General features: G+C 41.9%; 2 protein-coding genes across 3 annotated transcripts; both read left to right on the forward strand.

Annotated features, from left to right (window-relative positions):
* Window positions 1-4512: 4512 nt before the first annotated feature.
* Window positions 4513-10804, forward strand: kcnj8 (potassium inwardly rectifying channel subfamily J member 8). The gene is made up of 6 exons (XM_070853642.1): window positions 4513-5157; window positions 6475-6623; window positions 7152-7312; window positions 7979-8118; window positions 9507-9723; window positions 9940-10804. The coding sequence occupies exons 1-6, from the start codon at window positions 4811-4813 to the stop codon at window positions 10189-10191; spliced, it is 1266 nt and encodes a 421-aa protein (XP_070709743.1). The 5' UTR covers window positions 4513-4810; the 3' UTR covers window positions 10192-10804.
* Window positions 10805-11713: 909 nt separating this feature from the next.
* Window positions 11714-16003, forward strand: echdc3 (enoyl CoA hydratase domain containing 3). 2 transcript variants are annotated; one of them, XR_011585899.1, is made up of 7 exons: window positions 11714-11880; window positions 12788-12909; window positions 13043-13140; window positions 13593-13793; window positions 14550-14728; window positions 15184-15866; window positions 15924-16003. XR_011585899.1 is itself a non-coding variant. In XM_070853643.1 (6 exons), exons 1-6 carry the CDS (start codon window positions 11744-11746, stop codon window positions 15335-15337), a joined length of 891 nt encoding a protein of 296 aa, XP_070709744.1. In that variant the 5' UTR covers window positions 11714-11743; the 3' UTR covers window positions 15338-15975. The 2 variants fall into 2 exon arrangements, 1 of the variants encoding a protein (XP_070709744.1); XM_070853643.1 differs by having other exon boundaries at window positions 15184-15975.
* The last annotated feature ends 3467 nt before the right edge of the window (window positions 16004-19470 follow it).

Genomic DNA, 19470 nt, shown 5'->3' on the forward strand with positions numbered 1-19470 from the left:
TTGAAAGGTCACACACTATTTACAGAGTTGAGCCTTTATGCCGCAGAGTTGTGTATTGGACAGTTTTAGATTGAGCTAAGGATCATTTAAAGAGGTAGGATTTGAAAAGTCTTTAATTATCATGTTAAAAGTGTTTCTTTTTTTTTTATACTTATGCACAACACGTATCACATTTATTATTCTGTAGCACTTGCGTTATGCGATAATAAGGAGGGGAAAAACTTGTATTTAAAATCCTTTTAAATTAGCTGAATGTCGGCTTTGGCCAGTGTTTCTGTGCTCTGCATATGTCGATGCACTGCACAGTCTCTCACTGTAAAGGATTTTAAATCCTCATATTTTAGACCCTGCTGCTTGCTATAGTTTTATATTAAGATCTGCCATAGAAGTAACACTGATAGAACTGACTGCTGTTGCAGTTTTTACATTGTTCATCAAACTGTAGCTGAAGCTGCGTTCACTTCATGCCAGAAGTTGGAGAAGGACTCAATGTCATCTCTTAGCTACAACTCAAAGCGCTGAACCCAAAAAGTCCAAGATGAGGGTTGTAAAGTGAATTGTTGTGGCAGCTCTTCTCCTGTCTGTATCAACATCGAAGGATTTGCTGCTATGTCTGTTTTGAAAGACTTGCAATGCCAAAAAAGGAGACATCAGACCACACAATGTCACCGTCCTTCTCCAGATTTCCCCCAGGACGTCGACCTGATGTCAGCAAAGGGAACATCATGAGTGTGTGGTCAGCAACAAAGTTTGGTGTGAAGAAGGTGGAAATATACCTGAAACAAATCCAAAATTTGCAAAATGCTCGAGTTGAACTTCTGAGAGATTCACATTGGCGTACAATGTTTTAACTTTATCGCATTTAGAAAAAGTGCAGCCCGACCTGTGTGCAAGCAGCACATTGTTGTTCATGTAAGGATACACAATGCATGCAACAACACTATCCATTCAACCAAACTTCTGGTGTTATTTATCACATTTGATGTTTTCAGATTGAACCCAGGAAGAACAGCCTGTCCACCAAGCAAAACAATCTCATTTGAAGGGTCTTAAAAAGACAAGCGTCTCAATTTAATATGAGCAGACAGGACTTCAGAAGGAATTCAAATGTGCAAAAGTTGGACATTTTATTCCTGGTGTACTTCCACCTTCCCTCTGTTCTATCAGTGGTATTTCTACGCCCACACTAGTACAAACACTGTAGGGTGTCATGGCTCCGGCTGAAGCCAGTGAACCCGCTGTCTGTCTGCGGTCATGCTTTGCTGAACTTATTATCCTCGGGGACAATAGACGCCAATCTTGAGCTCCCATGAACTCCAGAGCTGTTTGATGGTTATTGTGGACTGATGGTGACTTATAAGAGACTGAAGAGTGACAATGGAAAATGTTGCTTGATCCAAACATGAATCAATTCCAGCTGCAGTTTATGTCAGTGGAGTCTGGTGGCTTTGAACCAAGCACTATAACGGCCGTTTGGGATTAAATCAAAAGAGATCAGGTCTGTCTCGTGCTTAGAGTTTGTCAAAAGTTTGTTCTTTTAGTGGAGATACTTTGATCCACCTATTGTAGCCCATTCTGGTCTGCTCGCTGAGGTGATCTACTGGACTAATTCCAAACCTTTCTGCACTTATCAGTCATTTCGAACCCAAAATATGTAAAAAATAAAATGAAATAGGGCCACGGTATGAAAACACCAGAGTTATCCTTTAAAGCTCATAACGTCAAGCTGTGTTCATTAATATTTTTTACACTGGAAATACCAGTGACAGATTCTAAAACTTACTGAGTGGATAAGTTGTGTTGTAATGTTGGACACCAGAGACTCTGAAAGATGTATTCTACAAACAGTCCTTTGACATCTCTCAGTGAACTGACTTTTTTCAGTCTAACTGAACACTGATTGCACTGATTGAACTGGGAGACTTTTAACTTCTATGCAAACAGTAAACATCGTTTTAACTGTAACCATAACTGGGATCGAAATCACACACACATGAACAAAGTGATCATTCTTTTAAAGCAGCAGTTTGACATTTTTGGACATTTTCACATTTATTCCCCCTCTGATAGTTAAATGAGGGGGACTGATGCCACTCTCACATCTGTACAGTAAATATGAAGCTGGTTAGCTTAGCTTAGCACAAGCACTGGAAAACGTGGCTCCATCCAAAGGTAACGTAAAGGTAATCCACCCACCAGCATCCCTAAAGCTCACAGATCAACATGTTGTATCTCAGATGTTAAACCTGCACAAAGATCAAACAACAACAGTCTATTGTGTAAGAATGGAATATTCCCATGAACGTTTTCTCTCTCTGCCAAACTTTACAATCCACTTTTTATTTTCCATTAGCAGCCGGTCTGCTGCATTTAACAGCGTTTGTGCTTCGAGAAAGCAAACCTCAAATTATCAAAGGTTTTCCTTCACATTTCACACTTCAGCATCATTTCAGTCTGTTGATAAAAGCCATCTCAGTACATTTTTCAGCTTTTCTACAATCACTCGTCCCGTCTCTGGGGGAGTCGTGCTATTGTCCCTTTGTATTATTGTGATTTATTCTACTTACTTTACTTTTAAATGAGATTTTAAAATGACTTAGTACTCTGCAGACTAAATGCCAAATAGATTCTTTTGCAAGATTTTCAGCAATATTGAACTCGCAGATGTTTCGTCTCAACAAGTTTCCAGCTCAGTGCTTTTTCCTCTGTTACACAACTATATTCCTCTTTTTATCATTCAAACTAAAATCCTCATTTCCCATGCCTCTGCCTCTCCATCTAGTTTTTCACTCACATCTTTTCTCTCAGCAGTCACTCGTCCTCCTTCACCCCTGTTAAGGACTGAGCGTTCTTCCTGTTCCTTGATCCTGATTCAGCTGCCCTGTGGTGTTTTGGTCCTGAGCATGAGTACGTTTCATGAATCTTTTGCATGTGTGTGTCTGGACCTGACTGCACTCACCAGCAAGTAAATCCTGCTCTTCACACCCCAAACCATAGTGGGGTTTGACACGGTGTCGAAGACAAATTATTTTTCTTTTACGCAGTCTAAGGACACACGGACGACAGATTCAACTCATTTAATGAAAAGCAGGAGGCAGGTTTCAGTGCTGACAGGTGCTTCAGTGTCTTTTTTCACATTACATCTTTCCCATCTTTAGTTTCGCGGAACAAACAAATGTTTCATATTTTGAATACAGTGGAAAATGTGGGTTCATTTAGGGCCGACATTCACCGTCCGTGTATCTCCCTTTGCATGGAACACAGAGTGAACAGTACTCACTGTCAAATCCACACAGTTTTCCTCATTCTCATAAATGCACATTTGACTGTTATAGACTGCAACTTACACTATTTTTTACGAGTACAGGTTAGTTAAAGATGATTTTTGTTATTCTTCATGTATGTAAGTGTACATTCTGTATATCCAAGAATTTTTAAACATATATAGCAAAGTATTATTATGCGTGCCTAATGTTTTTTACACTTGAAATGATAATAAAATGGTTTTGAGTGAAATGAGCCTTTTCTTTCTTAACTAACATGACCTTTGACACGTTGGCTGATATTTAATACACGACTAAATGGCGCCCTCCGGTGGTGGAGTATATTAACTGTCTGCTTTGGGAGAACAGCTGCAACTGCACCACTTTAAAACCAGAGGAAAGAATTAAAATGACTTATGGTCGGCAAACATACTGTAGTTTACATCGAGAAATAGATATTCAATAAACACTGCATCAATAACACACATGTTATGTTATGTTAGTTTTCTTTTAGTTTTTAAACATGAATTGTGGTGTGTTCACTCTGGTGATTTATTTAATCATTAAAATTGAGGGGGGGGAAATTAGATGCAAAACAGACATTGCAGCAGAAACAAGTAAAATGTAATTATGTGTGTTTGTAAGGAACTCTACAATTACACTAAATAAGAGCATAAAATGGCCATTTATTAACTTAAAGCCATTTTAGGGGAGTGTGCTGACACTTAGCTTCACACTTAGAGACTCTCTAAAGCTTATCTTGTCTACTTTAGAAGAAAAACTGATGTAAAATCAGACTAAATGTCAACCCAGCCTGCAGTGTGCTGCTTGGTTGCAGTTGCAAATTAAAAAAGAGAAAGAAGAAAGTGTGAACTTGAGTTCAGTCATTCAGACTTTATTGGCCAGAAAAGGTGACTGTGGGACCATTAGTGACACTGAACACACTGAATGGCAACTAAATAAATAGCATGAATAGCCCTTTAAACTATAAACTCTACATAAACTATATAATAAGCACAGGTTATATAATGCAAATGCGACCTGATGAAAAGGGAACAGGATCCTTTAAACCATTTGAAAGGATATGAGGAAGATTAATGTGGAAACTTGTATGAAATTTGTCATTTACAGTCTAATTTAATAAGTTAAGAGGTTTAACCGCTGCTGAGACCTGAGACAACACTGATGTGCATTGGGGAGAAGTGAGTGAGGGGAAGCTTTGATTGGGTTCGTTTGACATGAGTTGTGTTTTCCGACGGTCCGTGAACGGTGCTTGAAGGCAGCAGCACCCTGGTCTGAGCGGGTCTGGACTCTGGAAACTGGACTTACGTCAACAGGAGAGAGGAGAGCGTCCCAGCCCTCAGAGGAGCCGAGCAGAGGAACGTCCCCAAATGTCGACGCACGGAGAAGAGTTTACGCGTCTTTGAGCGTTTTTTCCCCCGCAGGTGGACATGTTTTTATCCGTGCGTAATTACGCACTGAAAACGGACTAACAAAGCAGCTTTAACGCTTTTCCCCCCCTTCACCATCACGGGCAGCAGCACAAGATGTTGGCGAGAAAAAGCATCATCCCGGAGGAGTTCGGTCTGCCCGGACTCGCCTCCCGGATGCCCCGCAAGCCGGTGTTCAGGGACCGCGTGAACAAAGCGCGCTTCATCGCCAAAAACGGCTCGTGCAACTTGGCGCACAAGAACATCCGCGAGCAGGGCAGATTCCTGCAGGACGTCTTCACCACGCTGGTGGACCTTAAATGGCGCTTTACGCTCGTCATCTTCACCACCACCTTTGTCAGCAGCTGGCTGCTCTTCGCCATGAGCTGGTGGCTGGTGGCGTTTGCGCACGGAGACCTGGACCCGCAGCGGCTCAACGGGACCCACTGCGTCAGCGGCGTCAAGTAAGAAAGACACAGAACTCTACAGACAGAACAGAGGCGCCAATTAAAAGTGCTGCTTAGGTTCTTCGTTGTGTTTGATGAGACTTGGAACATGTTTTTTTTTTTACTTTCCATCCATCCTTCAATGATCCAAACTTCCCAACTTCGACCCTCTTCTTCTCCTTCTCCTTCTTCTTCTTCTCCTTCATTTTTAAATTCGACAGAGGAAGAGGAGGGGAGGGGGGAGAAAGATATTAGTTATGACAGGAAGTCAGGGAACTCTTGCACTCATAATGCCAGGGGAAATAAAGTAAAGATTGCAGGAGGAGGAGGAGGGAGAGTTTGGCACCTCCTTCTTACTGTAGCTCCTTCCTTCCTTCCTCTTCCTCCGTCATCCACCTCTCTTTCAGGCCACCTCTCTTCTTTTTTCACTCTGGTTTAATCTCAAATGCTGAGGCACTGGTTGCTCAGCAGCTTCAGTGTTTCCATTTTACTTTACTGAATACCTCTTCATTTCTGTATTTCAGAGGGAAATGTTGCACTTTTGACTCCCCTCCATTCATCGGACGCCTAGCGTTTCTTTTCAGGTTAAAAAAAATATGTGATGAGCTTGTAAAATACAACACATTATTAAAGATTAAACCTGTGGTCTCACAAAAGAAATCACCATCAGGCTGAGGTATCTTGTTTCAGATGTTGGCAGCTCAACAAAAGAGCCATTGGCCCTTTAAACCTCTCAGATGGTCACACTGAAAGAACTACTTGAGGCCCTAAAAGCAGTTTTTATCCTCTCTCCAGATGTGTAGTTCACACTGGATCCACCTGGAGCAGCTACAACAGTAAAATACTGTTCTGACACTGATGCATCAGCGTTGATGATGGATTATTCAGTCACAGTGGACACTTTACAGACAAAGAACTGTTCTCACCCTCTTGTGTTGGTTCTTTTACTTAAGGATCTGCATACTTTTTCTTCCATCACTTCTATTAGACACCTTGAATGTGATGAAGGGCCGTGTTCATCCTTACACACGTCTTAAACACCATCCAGTATCTGCAGGGTTTTAAAATGGGCCTTGTTTTTTCCATCTTGTTGCTTTGTGAATGTTTCTTATTCTCATGACTGTGCAGTTCACAGTTCAACAGGAACAAAACGATGCCTCGAATGGGAGAGAAAAAGGGTCAGACTGATTTAAGATGAATTCACAAAACATTCGAAAAATTCAAAGCTGCAAGAGAAGGACTGACTCAGTCTTTATCAGTACATGTTTGAGACTGGTTTAAAAGGCTTAATTTCATGCCAAGCCATGCTTAAAGTTGACATTCGTGTCTCCTCAGGTCGTTCACCTCCGCCTTCCTGTTCTCCATCGAGGTTCAGGTGACCATCGGCTTCGGAGGGCGCATGATAACGGAGCAGTGTCCCACTGCGATCACTGTCCTCATCATGCAGAACATCGTGGGGCTCATCATCAACGCCGTCATGCTGGGTGAGACTCAGGAAACTGTTTCCCGCTTCGGGGGCCACGTGCCGGAGAGGCACGCTCAGAGGATGCTCCGTCTGCTGTAGAGGCCAGAGCTAAGAAAGCACTCAGAACTTTTCCTGGAGTAAAAGTAGCGATACTAAAGCACAGGAAGGCTGGATTACGAGGAAAAAGTCCTGCATTCAACATTTCACTGAAGTAAAAATACAAAAGTATCAGCCAGAAGATATACTTATAGCACCAAAAAGTACTTGTGATGCAGAACAGACCATTTAGCTTGTGAATTTCACCAAGTTTGATCTTTATCCATAAATAATACATTCAAGTTGATTAGTTGATTATATTTTGTGTGATTAACCTGAATCTTTAAAGTAACCAAAGCTGTCAGACAAATGTAGAGCAGTGAAAAGTGTGATATTTCCTCAAAAGTGCCTCAAAATTGCACATAGTTTCATTCCATCACTGTTAACTAAGACAGTGAAACAGCAGGTGCTGAGGTCAGACCGCTGATACGGTGACCTCGTCTGTCCTCAGGTTGTATCTTCATGAAGACGGCTCAGTCGAACCGCCGAGCAGAGACGCTCATCTTCAGCCGTCACGCCGTCATCGCCGTCAGGAACAACCGCCTCTGCTTCATGATCCGCATCGGGGATCTCAGGAAGAGCATGATCATCGGAGCGACCGTCAGGCTGCAGGTGTCTGTCCGCTTCATTCATTCGGGACATTTACTGTACTCCTGCTCTCATGTGCACACTCATGTTTCAGTTTTCACATCATTTGGCTGTAGTTACTTTACAGATTCCCCTCCCGACCACTGAAAAACTAAATATCTCCAAATTTGGTGATTTTAGATGTGAATTTTTCTGATAAACTGAACAATAAAATGTTCCTTTATGAGCATTTTCATTCTTAGGATAAATAAACCCCCATGATGATCTCAAAGACCATGATGCATTGCTGTAGCTTTTACAGGAAAACTCTGATAGGGAACATTTTACTGTACAATGAGTATTTTACTTTCCATACTTTAAGTACATTTTGCTGATAATACTTCAGTGCAGGACTTCTACTTGTACTGCAGTATTTTCACAGTGTAATAGTACTAACAGTACTTTTGCGAAAGTAAAGGATTTGAACACATCTTCCTCCACTGGACGTAGTTTTTAGATTTTGTCTTTGGATGTAAACTCCATTTATTCTGTAGATTATTAATCCTGCATGATGCGCTGATCTCCCAGAGAATATGTTTCTATCCTTTATGTTTGAAAATGAGTTCCATCGTCTCTGATTTCTCCTGCAAACTCCGAGGAAGTGAAGTTGTCTCCTCGTCACGGCTGATTAGGACTGTTCGTCCCCTGCAGGTGGTGAGGAAGACGACCACACCAGAGGGGGAGGTGATCCCCATCCATCAGATCGACGTCCAGACGGAGAGCGCTGTCGCCAGCAACAGCCTGTTCCTCCTCGCCCCGCTCATCATCTGCCACGTCATCGACAAAAACAGGTACAGGTTCAGCTCGGGGGTGTGCAGGCTCTCTGAGCAGGCTGCTTTCCAACTGTGCTGAAGGAGCACAAGTTAGACGCCTTTTTTAGGGGTCACAGCGAGACTAAGTGAGGCGGGCAGGCTGTCAGTCCTGCAGGTTTGAGAGTGAACACTGGAGTTCATGTGTGGAACTCAGGGCCGCCATCTGCTGGACACACACACACACACACACACACTCAAACCCACAGGACTAAAGAGAAAACCACCTCAAATCCACACCACCCCCCTCCCCAGATGAACTTTAGGTCTGTGTACAAAGACAATGTTGTATTGATACATTATTAGACATCATGTTGCCTGTTTACCTGGTGACGTACTGATTGGCTCCCTTTGTACTAACTGTAAGTTACTGTAAGAAGTATGCAGATCCTTAAGTAAAAGAACCAACACAAGAGGGTGAGAACAGTTCTTTGTCTGTAAAGTGTCCACTGTGACTGAATGATCCATCATTAACGCTGATGCATCAGTGTCAGAACAGTATTTTACTGTTGTAGCTGCTCCAGGTGGATCCAGTCTGAACTACACATCTGGAGAGAGGATAAAAACTGCTTTTAAGGCCTCAAATAGTTCTTTCAGTGTGACCATCTGAGAGGTTTAAAGGGCTCTTTGGTTGCATATGTAGTATGGAAGTGGAGCACAAATCAACATCAACAGTAACAACCAACTATGTTGTGTATGTATGATCTTAAAAAACAGTCCGTTATATAATCATCTCATTTTCATAAAAAGATCAGTCATGTACAGCTGCTCACTGTAGTTTCTGGCAAACAAACAGGAGGAAATAGAGCATTTGTCTGGGACTATTTTGAGCGGCGGATTAATGTACATTTGATGCTCTATTTGGGACAGGTTATGTGGGACTGGGGTCAAAATATATTACAGCGTGTGCCTGTGATTTACAGTGTAATGACACTGTATGAATCAGGTACCGATGAAGTATTTACTGCACTGATACTTAAAAATGAGACCACCACCAGAGAAATCCGCTTTTTTTTTTAATATTTTGAATATTTTCTGTAAATACTGTTTACTTTCAGGGAACAGAACTAGTTAAGGACACTGATAGGCAGTGCTGCACCACAAACATTGCTCCCCACAGTCTTGTTTTCTTCCTCTGTACCTGCACTGGGAAGTATTTTATTGGTGCTTTCATACAACAGCGCAGGTGCACAGCAGAACAAAATCACGTTGCATACAAATGTAACTTAGAAACACTATAAAAAGTATAAAAAGTAAAGAATAATAGGTGAGTTATATAAACATAATGAATAAGCATGAAATAATAAATATCCCCTCTCAGGCCACCACCCTGTGGACTGTCTGTCACAGACTTTGTGTTGTGCTCTCAGCCCGCTGTACGACCTGTCGGCCATGGAGCTGCAGTGCAGCGACCTGGAGGTGATCGTTATCTTGGAGGGAGTCGTGGAGACGACCGGGATCACCACGCAGGCCCGGACCTCCTACGTGTCCGAGGAGATCCAGTGGGGCCATCGCTTCGTTCCCATAGTAACGGAGGAGGAGGGCGTGTACTCAGTGGACTATTCCAAGTTTGGTAACACAGTCAAGGTAGCGGTTAGTCGAACTTTTACTAGAATGTGTGTTATTATTATTAGTATCAGAACCAAATCTTAGTAGAAATAAGACACTTAGTTTGTACACTGACATCATCAGAATGTTTTGCTGAGGCATTTTGTCACTTTTTTGAAAAACGCTACGCAAATTGAATTTGAAGGGTAATTCATTGCCCCTCTGCAAAGACATGTTCTGTTGTTGCTGTCTAAGGTGTCGACGCCGCGCTGCAGCGCCAGAGAACTGGACGAGAAGCCGTCCATCTTAATCCAGACCCTGCAGAAGAGCGAGCTGTCGCACCAGAACTCGCTGAGGAAGAGGAACTCCATGCGGCGCAACAACTCCATGCGTAAAGGCGCCGGGAGCAGCGGGAGCCTGCGCAGGAACAACTCGGGGCTCATCGCGCCCAAAGTCCAGTTCTTCACCCCGACCGATGGAAGCCAGAACCTGAACGCCGTCACCTGACATGAGGCCTGCCTCCTGCTGGCCGCCCTGCTCCTCCTGGTGGGAAGGAGGATTGTGGGTGTTGGTGTATCTCCTGCTCTGATGGGACTCGTTCTGTTTCTTTTCCCTGCCTTATCCAGACTCGTCTCCCAACACTTTTCCTGCTAACATTGCACCATGTTTCCACACATGGAGTAATTCCAGTTCTTACTTTCTTACAGTCTTTCTTTCTCCGCACCGCTAGAGCCACCACGAACCAAAAAGCAATTCCTACAAACATGGGGCCTATTTTACCGTCCTGGGTGAGATATATTCTCTTAACTGAAGTCACACTTTAGTGGTAACTAGTGGCAATCAATCACTGTACTGTACATGTGTATTTTTCACTTCATTTTGTCCTTCGTGTTGTATGAGAATATATGCGCTCACTTCTTCAGAATATGGTTTCAATACATAAAAGTGCTCAAATGATCCCAGTGAGCACGATTGTTCATTTAGTAGTTAGTACAACCAAACTAATGCATCAGAAAAAGTCATCAGAAATCAGCACACACAGATATGAGTGAATTCTGCACTGAAAAGAATAAATCTGAGCGGGTGTAAATGTAGTGTAATTAAATCTGTGATATCAACAATAAAGAATGAAGTTTGCACCTTTACATGAATACATCTAGTTGTGAAGCATTGGTTGAAATTTGTCCAAAACATTGGGTGTTTTCTCTTTAACACGGGTGTGTGTACATAATTCTCAGGTTACACCAACACACAAAACTTATTTACTGTGTTCCAATGTAATCGCCAAGCAGGAGAAACTGCTCGGTGACTGGCTATTACTTAGGGCAGCGCACCATGAAGTTAACCTAACCCACACAGTTAACCTATCTTCTAACGTTTTTATATGCACAGTCTCCTTCTTTGGCTTTTTCCTTTTCTTTTTCCTTTCCAGGTTTTATCCCCTAACCTTAACTCTAAATGAACTCTAATATAAGAAATACTCCGTTATCAACAAGTAAATGTGAGTGTATTCAACTTTATAATCCCACTAGCACATTTGGAGTAGATCCAACTGTACATTTAGAAATGTAAACAATCAAGTAGGCTTCAATTAGAAATAGACATACTGGAGAAATGCTGAAATGTATTTAAAGTGTATTTTTTAAAATGACATATCTTGTTTGATCTACATGACGCAAAAAGTTCCCTTACTATTTTTAAGTGAGATCAAGTAGGTTGCTGCCACCAGCCTCAACACCAATGAACAATCTGAAACATTCATCCAACCTCAGCTAATAGATGGAGACCCACACTGTATGTAAATGCAATCAGATGTTCTGTGCAGAATAATCAGCACATTAGAAACTGTAACAAAGGTGTCTAATATTAAATTCTTCCAGTTAATTGTTCCAACTAACCAGCTTCCAAAAAAAATACTGAAATACTTTGTGACTGAGTGAATTTAGATTAATGGGGCATCTCGGTTTATTCTTACGTCGCGTTGTACGTGCCTTTGACGTCATCACACCCGGAAGTGCGTGTGGGAAGGTGAAGCGAGAGGGTGAACGTCACGGTAAACATGGCTCACAGTTTGCTGCGCGGAGCCGTCGGAGTGTTTCAGCTCAGCAGGACAGCGACGCTGCTGACAGGGACTCGTTCTTACTGTCAGACGGAGCCGGAGCCGCTGACTGTGCGACAACAGAGCAGCGGAATAAGGTGCAGTCACGAAACACGTTGGGACTGACATTCACAGGTGCTCTCAGGTAGATACGGTGTATTAATGGAGGAAGTATACAGTTTAACTACAACGGCATGTTACACTGGTACATACAGCACTTCAGTACACATGCCAAGGTGTTACGGTAAAGTCGGCATACATTATGTTCCAATGGAAAACACACCTTAAGGAACAGAGTAACTAATTTTACATTACTTTTACTTAAGTAAAGAATGAATACTTGTTCCATCACTTAAGGAATTTAGGAGCTCATGTGTTTTAGTAAATGTAAAATCCATATCTGCAAAGTATGGTATTCAGTAACTGTGCAGGGATCTGATACATGGAGGGGAGTATAATATTTCTCTTTGTGGTGGAGAGTCAAAGTTATAATCTTCCAAATAAAAATAAATAAAGCACCAGTACATAAAATTGATCATCAGTCTGTGAATTAAAAAAACTCTAAAGTGTGTGAACCCATTTTAAATCACTAAAGGGAATTATTACATTAAATTACTACTATTTTTAAATGGAGTCTGGTTTTACATACAAGGGTGTTGAGTGTAATCTCTTTGGTAAAACAGGTAATGCAAGTTAGATTGTAAAAGTTGTGTTAAATCTTTTGGCCAAAGCTGCCATGAATGTAATATTGCCCTGGTAGGGATTTACTAGTGTCTTTAGTATTCAATGGTGTCCAATACTTGTTTTAGTCAGTCTTTGTTGTGCACAATGTCACATTGGTAAGATATTACAGAATTAAGAAAACACAACAAAGTTTGGTGCCTTTGTGACACATAAATAAAGCTGCAGATCCTTGTATCAGTTTAATAGAGAATGTCTGTAAGATGTACACAAAATGCCACTTTAACATGCAACTTCCTTTTTTTCTTCTTCTTCTTTTTCCAGGAGAATAATATTCAACAACCCCAAGAAGAGAAATGCTCTGTCTTTGTCCATGCTGGAGTCCCTCAGGGAAAACATCCTATCTGATGTCGACAGTGATGATCTGAGAGTTATTATTATATCCGGTTGGTGTTTATTGTGAGAGCGTGTGTGTGTGTGTGTGTGTGTGTGTGTGTGTGTGTGTGTGTGAGAGAGAGAGATAGAGAGAAAGATTCTGGTCTAACCTTGTAAATGTGTGTGTGTGTGTGTGTGTGTCAGCCAAAGGCCCAGTGTTTTCCTCTGGACACGACCTGAAGGAGCTGACGTCAGCTCAGGGCAGAGAATATCACACGAAGGTGTTTCACACGTGTGCAGAGGTTAGTTTCTGTGTTTGTCTCCTTTCTTCCTCGAGAGCCACTAATATTGTCAACTCTCCTCTATTATTTCGATTAATTAATGTATCTACAGTTTTTACTAATGAATTAACAGTTAAATATCCTCACATTTGAAAAGCGGGAACCAAGACATGTTTACATAACATGCTCCGTTTCATCCCTTGAAGTAGTAATCTCCATTTCTTTATGATGTTACTCTATTACTTATTGTGATTCCATTATTATTATCACGTTAGTTTTTTTTTAAATTTGACAAATCGCTATGCTATACCGTAGTTATTACATCATATGAGCTTCAACACAAAACAGATGGAGTCCTTGCCTGACTGACAGAATTGCCATTTCTTCCGCTTAATTTGTTTATTTGTACTTATTATTTATCCGTTTGAAAGTCGGAGACAAACACAGATGACTCACTGGTTCTTGTGTTTCAGGTTATGACTCTCATACAAGACATACCTGTTCCTGTGATCGCCATGGTGAATGGTGTTGCCACGGCGGCTGGTTGCCAGCTCGTTGCTAGCTGTGACGTTGCCGTGGTGACAGAGAAATCCACCTTCGCCACTCCGGGCGTCAACGTGGGTCTGTTCTGCTCGACGCCGGCGGTGGCCATCGGCAGGGCGGTGCCGAGGAAGGTAAGGGAAGGGAAGGAAAGGGATGGGATGGGGAGGTCGGCAGCAGAGAATGGGTAGAGAACTGTTACAATGGCTGTAATGTAATCCTTCTGGGAAATTGTGCCAGATCACAGTATGTCTACTAAAAGTGCTTATTTTTGCCACTAACATGCTTAGCATATTCTATGCTGTGTCTGACAACATTACACAAAGGATCCCTACAGAGACAGACCTCTAAGATCTTCTATGTCTAACCAGAAACAGCTGTCGTATCGCTTGGTTCAAATCCACCAGACGCCATTGACAAAAACAGTAATTTTATACAGGAGTTGCTGGTCTACCACTGTCTCCATCAGTTAATTTGTTAGTGTTATTGTGTTTTTAAAGGGTTAGTTGAGATGCAAGACAATATATGTGTAACACACAATAACACAATTGAACCAACTGTTCAAGGCAGCAGTACACAAACCACTCCTGTGTTGTACAAGATGAAATTACTGTTCTTGTCAGTGGAGTCTGGTGGGTTTGAATAGCGTGATACAAAATCTGTTTCTGGTTAAACAAAAACGATTTTACAGGATTATCTCTGTAGGTGTAGGTATTGTATTGTATTATAGGTAACACTTTCAATATCAGTCTGAGCCTGTCAGTGGCAAAAACAAGCTCTTTGAGTGGACGTGCTGTGATGTAATGAATCATATATGATTATATTAAAAAAGAATTTACATTTTTTAATTGTATATTTCATAAACCCCTTTGCCTCTATCTTTTTATCAGGTTGCCATGGAAATGCTGTTTACAGGAACTCCAATCTCAGCCCATGATGCTTTGCTGCACGGTCTGGTCAGTAAGGTTGTGCCAGAAGAACGACTGGAGGAGGAGACACTAGCCATCGCCCGGCGGGTGTGTCAGGCCAGCCGGCCTGTTGTAGCCCTCGGCAAGGCCACTTTCCAAAGGTGAGAGCTCAGACACCTTTTCACCTTTTCTTTGTGGTTAGTTTTTTTTTTCCAAGTTCAGGAGTCCTTGAGATGGTTCAACGGAGTCCCCCCAAAACATGGACGCATTGCCAATAGTGGGAGCAATGAAATAATTTTTAAATCAATATTTCATGTCAAATTATTGATTTCTTCAGTACAAAGACGTGTAATAAGAGGGATAACCCCTGTTGAGGATCGTTTTGCTTTAATTAGCAGCTTGCTGGACATTATCCATTATATATACAACTATCACAACAGCGAGAGTGGTGAACAATATCGTTGGTACAACTTGGTATCACAGCAGTTTGATGAAACGTTATGGTTCATCAGTGTAGATGCTCATTTCATTATTGATATAGTTGTTATCTTTCTTGGAATGGACGGCCTTAAATACTACATTTCCCTTCATCTCCCCTCCTCTGTTCCCTCCATAGACAAATGGCCCAAGGTCGAGATGCAGCGTACGCCACCACCTCCAAGGTGATGGTTGACAACCTGGCTCTAAGAGACGGACAGGAGGGGATCCAGGCCTTCATAGAGAAACGCAAGCCGGTGTGGAGCCACAAAGCAGAAAAAGCCCATGACTGATGCACTGATGGCAATGCCTTTATCATAAGAGATCACTTAAATGATCTAGTGATTATCCTGACTGGTACACTTCACTGGTGTGGAATAATTAGCACCAGTCCTGAGTCAGTGTATGAGCGACACAACTATGAAAATGTAGACATGTAATTTGCCAGAGCATGAAGGAAGGTTAAATGGTTGGACTGGTCGCACCATTGTGTGCCTTTAAAGCTGCTGTGTGGGGTTGAGGAGGCAAAACAATGTTACCACTTTAGACTGAAAATAAGAAGTGGGTGCAGCCACAGTGACGTCACCCACTGGTTTGTGGGCTGCCGTTTTGAAGCCTTGAGTTTGTAATTTTCAAAAATTGCCGTCTCAATTTGCAGCTGCCTCCATCTTGATTTTGGAACCAGAAGTGACAGATGAGTTTTTTTTCATGCCCTTAGTGGATCAGGTTCAGGTGTGACCCACCTCTGACCAGTTCATCACAAGCTAATCATTACCTAAAGCATACCCAAAATGAACGCCATGCTGTACTGAAGACTTGACAGTCGTGACTAGTTCACTTCATTTATACAGTCTATGCTTATCGCTCAGAAGACTCAAGATGTATAATGACATAACAGACTTACAAAGCTAAAGAATATTGCTTTTGTATATTTGTATAATGGTTAATGCATTAAATAGAGTAGCAAAACTATTGTGTTCAACAATATCGTGTTTCCTCCTAAAATGTCAACGGTACGAGAATATGTACATAAAAATATAAGAAGAGGCAGAAGAACTAGAAAGTTTTGTATCTCCATATCTCCTGTTTCTCCATTGGCACCAGTTATGCACCTAGAAATTGAATCGTGCATATGGTAAACGGTAAATGGTCTGTAGTGTCTGTCTAGATGACTCAAAGTGCACTAACATTTCATTCACATTCACCCATTCACACTCCTGCTTCCTCTCAGTGGCTGTACCAAAGTGGTTTTCCACCTGTTTGGTGTAAGAAGAAAGCATGATTTCTCAAAGGTTATGCATTTAGGTTTGTCTTTACATCCAGGTGGTATCCTAGAAAATGGGTAAAAATAACTTGGAAATGCTTCCTAAACAGCATGAAGTGTTATGTGATGGCCTTATGCGTTTATGACAGATTGTCAGTGGTTTATATTCCAGGAAAAGTGAGAAGCTGGTATGTGCTCGACTGTTTATCATATTAAAGTCAACTCAGGACTCAGCAGCGTCCTCTTACATAGCTTCACCAGGTGTTACCCAACACTGGAGAAACTGAGTAATGGTGCGATCCATTGCAGGTCAGAAGTCGATAGTTCTGGGTCTGTATCCACTGCTTCTTATCTAGATGCAATCCAGTGCATTTGCTCAGGAAAGCATGGACGCCTGCAGCAGCAAACTGATGTTCTTATGGCAAGTCTCTGTACATCTACTCAGGACCTTCATTAGCTCTAATTTCTAACAGCTTAAAACTGTCTGAACATGTGCTGAGTGTGTGAATTGGTTATAGAATTAGTTTTAATACTGAGGTCAGACTGGTCCATATTCCTGTGATGTCAGGTGTGTTTATTTTGTTATTCTACATCCACAGTTAATGTCAGAGAAGTGGGTACATAAGGCCTGAGTGCCTGAGTCAGTGGAATGACCTTTTCCATGTTGGAGGTAGTTTATGTCCCAAGTTTTGAGTGCAGCAGATTACAGCAGCTGGGCAAATGTCCAATATTTAACTTAAGAGCAACTTCACAGGTAAAATTATTTTATTATCAGGTAGATTTGTCTGTTTTAGTGCTTTTACCACTAATTTAAATTTGCAATTTTTCTTTTTTTAAGACAACACTTCTCCAGGAAAGCCACAACAGCTCGGGCTATAGATCTGGCATCTCCTCCCTCCAACTCAACAAGCCCCAGAAATGTGGAGACAATTGTGTGTTTGGTGTTCAGTGGTAGAGTGGGTCGTCCCTCAATCAGAAGGTCGGGGGTTTGATCCCCAGCTCCTATGGGTCAACATGACAGCATGGAACAGTGTTCAGCAATAACTAATGACACAGTGGCTTCAGTCAGTGTTTTCCTCATTAATGGCAGCTTGCTTTGGGTGGAACTGTTGGAAGGTTTTGTCTTTTTAGTATGTTTTTGACTTGTCATGGGTTTTTTTTTTATATCACAAAGTTTGGTGTAGAAATCAGCCTTACAACCCAGGCAGTATGTCCGTGTATCGTCTCCAATAAACTGCTTCTACCAGCCTTTGAGTTCAGGGTTTGATTCCCACTCCTTTCTCTGTTTCTGAGCGTCCACTTTAGACTGAGACATGATGAGCCAGCTAGCTAGATTAGCTTCTGTCCCAGAGAGGCTCACACACAGTGGACCAGGTGAGGAAGTGACTGAGGCTGTGTGGCTCAAATGCACTGATTTATTTTAGTGTGACAGCGAAGAAACATTCACATTTCCATCCCGCTCTGTGAGCCAGGGCGGGATCCATGAGCAGCGTGCACGCGGAGTGGAGTGGCTCTCCTCTGTCCTCTGCAGCTGCGCGAGGCACCTGTGAGAGCTTTGGGAGGGGGGGGGGGGGCAGTGACTGCAGAGTGATACGTGCTTTCACGTCAGAGTCTCCAAAACACCAGAAAAAGTCGCCAAGAGGACTTGGAAAGTTGCCAAGTTGGCAACACTGGAAATGAAGTCAGGACACTTCCGCAGCAGCAGATGACGTCGGAACCTGAGCGGATTATTGGCGCGTTTTTTGCAGCTCGTTTTTCTGCTTCAAAAAGATGTTTGGAGGACCAGAGTTTCGTTCAAAACTGGAAAACTACCGGAGAAAAACATCACGAAGACGCAGAGTTGGCTTTGGTTAATGAGGTCAGTCTGAGGCTGAATGGCCGAACACAAACACGGACAAACATGGTGGTCAGAAGTTAGCTAATTAGCTAACGCTAGCTGAGTTGTTGTGTATGTTTAGGCCCTTAAACTTGCAATTTATTTCGGATGCATTTTCTTGCATTTCAATAGGGTCCTCACACAGCTTGGTGCTCGGGCCTTAAGGGCCCTAATTAGGCTAATTTTCTCACTGACTTCCATACAGTCAGTCTTATTTTTGCACGCAGCAGAGTCGCCCCCTGCTGGCCATTAGAAAGAATGCAGGTTCAAGACACTTCTGCATTAGCGTCACTTTTCAGACCCGGAAGCTACGTCCACCTTTCATGTACAGTGGTCCCTCTTTTACTGCGGGGGTTAGGTTCTAAAAATAACCCGCAATAGGCGAAATCCGCGAAGTAGTCAGCTTTATGTTTTACAATTATTATATATATTTTAAGGCTGTAAAACCCCTCAACATACAGTTTATACACTTTTCTCAGACAGGCATTAACATTTTCTCACATTTATCTCTTGTTTGACTTGTTTGTTTGTCTCGCAAACAGGCAGCACTTAAAAGTCACACTGCTAGCGATTGAACATTTATGTAAATTTGACAAGCCAAACGCATCCTGTACTGTACAGAGACACGGCACGGAGGAGATTGATTGACATTGGTCTACAGTCCCTCAGCCAATCAGGACGCAGAACACAATGCGCGTTCAGACACTGTAAGGTGAACCGCGTTATAGCGAGGGACTACTGTACAGTCCAATGACTGCACCACAAGTCCTGCTTCAAAACATCAATTAAGTAAAAGTATCCAAGTATTATCAGCGTAATTTACTTTAAGTTTGAAAACTAAAATACTGATTGTGCAGAAAAACGCACACTGCCAATGTTTTCTTATTTTATGTGATGATTTTATATTGACATTACTGCTGCATTAATTTGTAATTAATTTGTATGGGACATTTTACTGCTGTAGGTGCTTAAGGTTGTGCTCACGTTAACTACTTTATATACTGTTGGGTAGTTAAATCAGTAGCAATACATCATTGTCTATAAGATCATCATGTGTTTGTAGCAGCATCCACGTATCTCTATTAATTACTGTGGGTATTTTTAGAGCTGGGATGATTTGTCAGTTAATTGATTGACAAAATCATTTGGCATTTGTTTAGAAAATTAATCTGTTGCTTAACTCATTTAGTTGTATAATTCATAAACCCCATTTAGCTGAAACAGTTTCTCCATTAATTGGCAACAATTATAATAACTGTTTGAATATTCAGCTAATTATCAAGAAA

This window comes from Pempheris klunzingeri, chromosome 22, assembly GCF_042242105.1.
Source record: "Pempheris klunzingeri isolate RE-2024b chromosome 22, fPemKlu1.hap1, whole genome shotgun sequence".
Taxonomy (NCBI): domain Eukaryota; kingdom Metazoa; phylum Chordata; class Actinopteri; order Acropomatiformes; family Pempheridae; genus Pempheris; species Pempheris klunzingeri.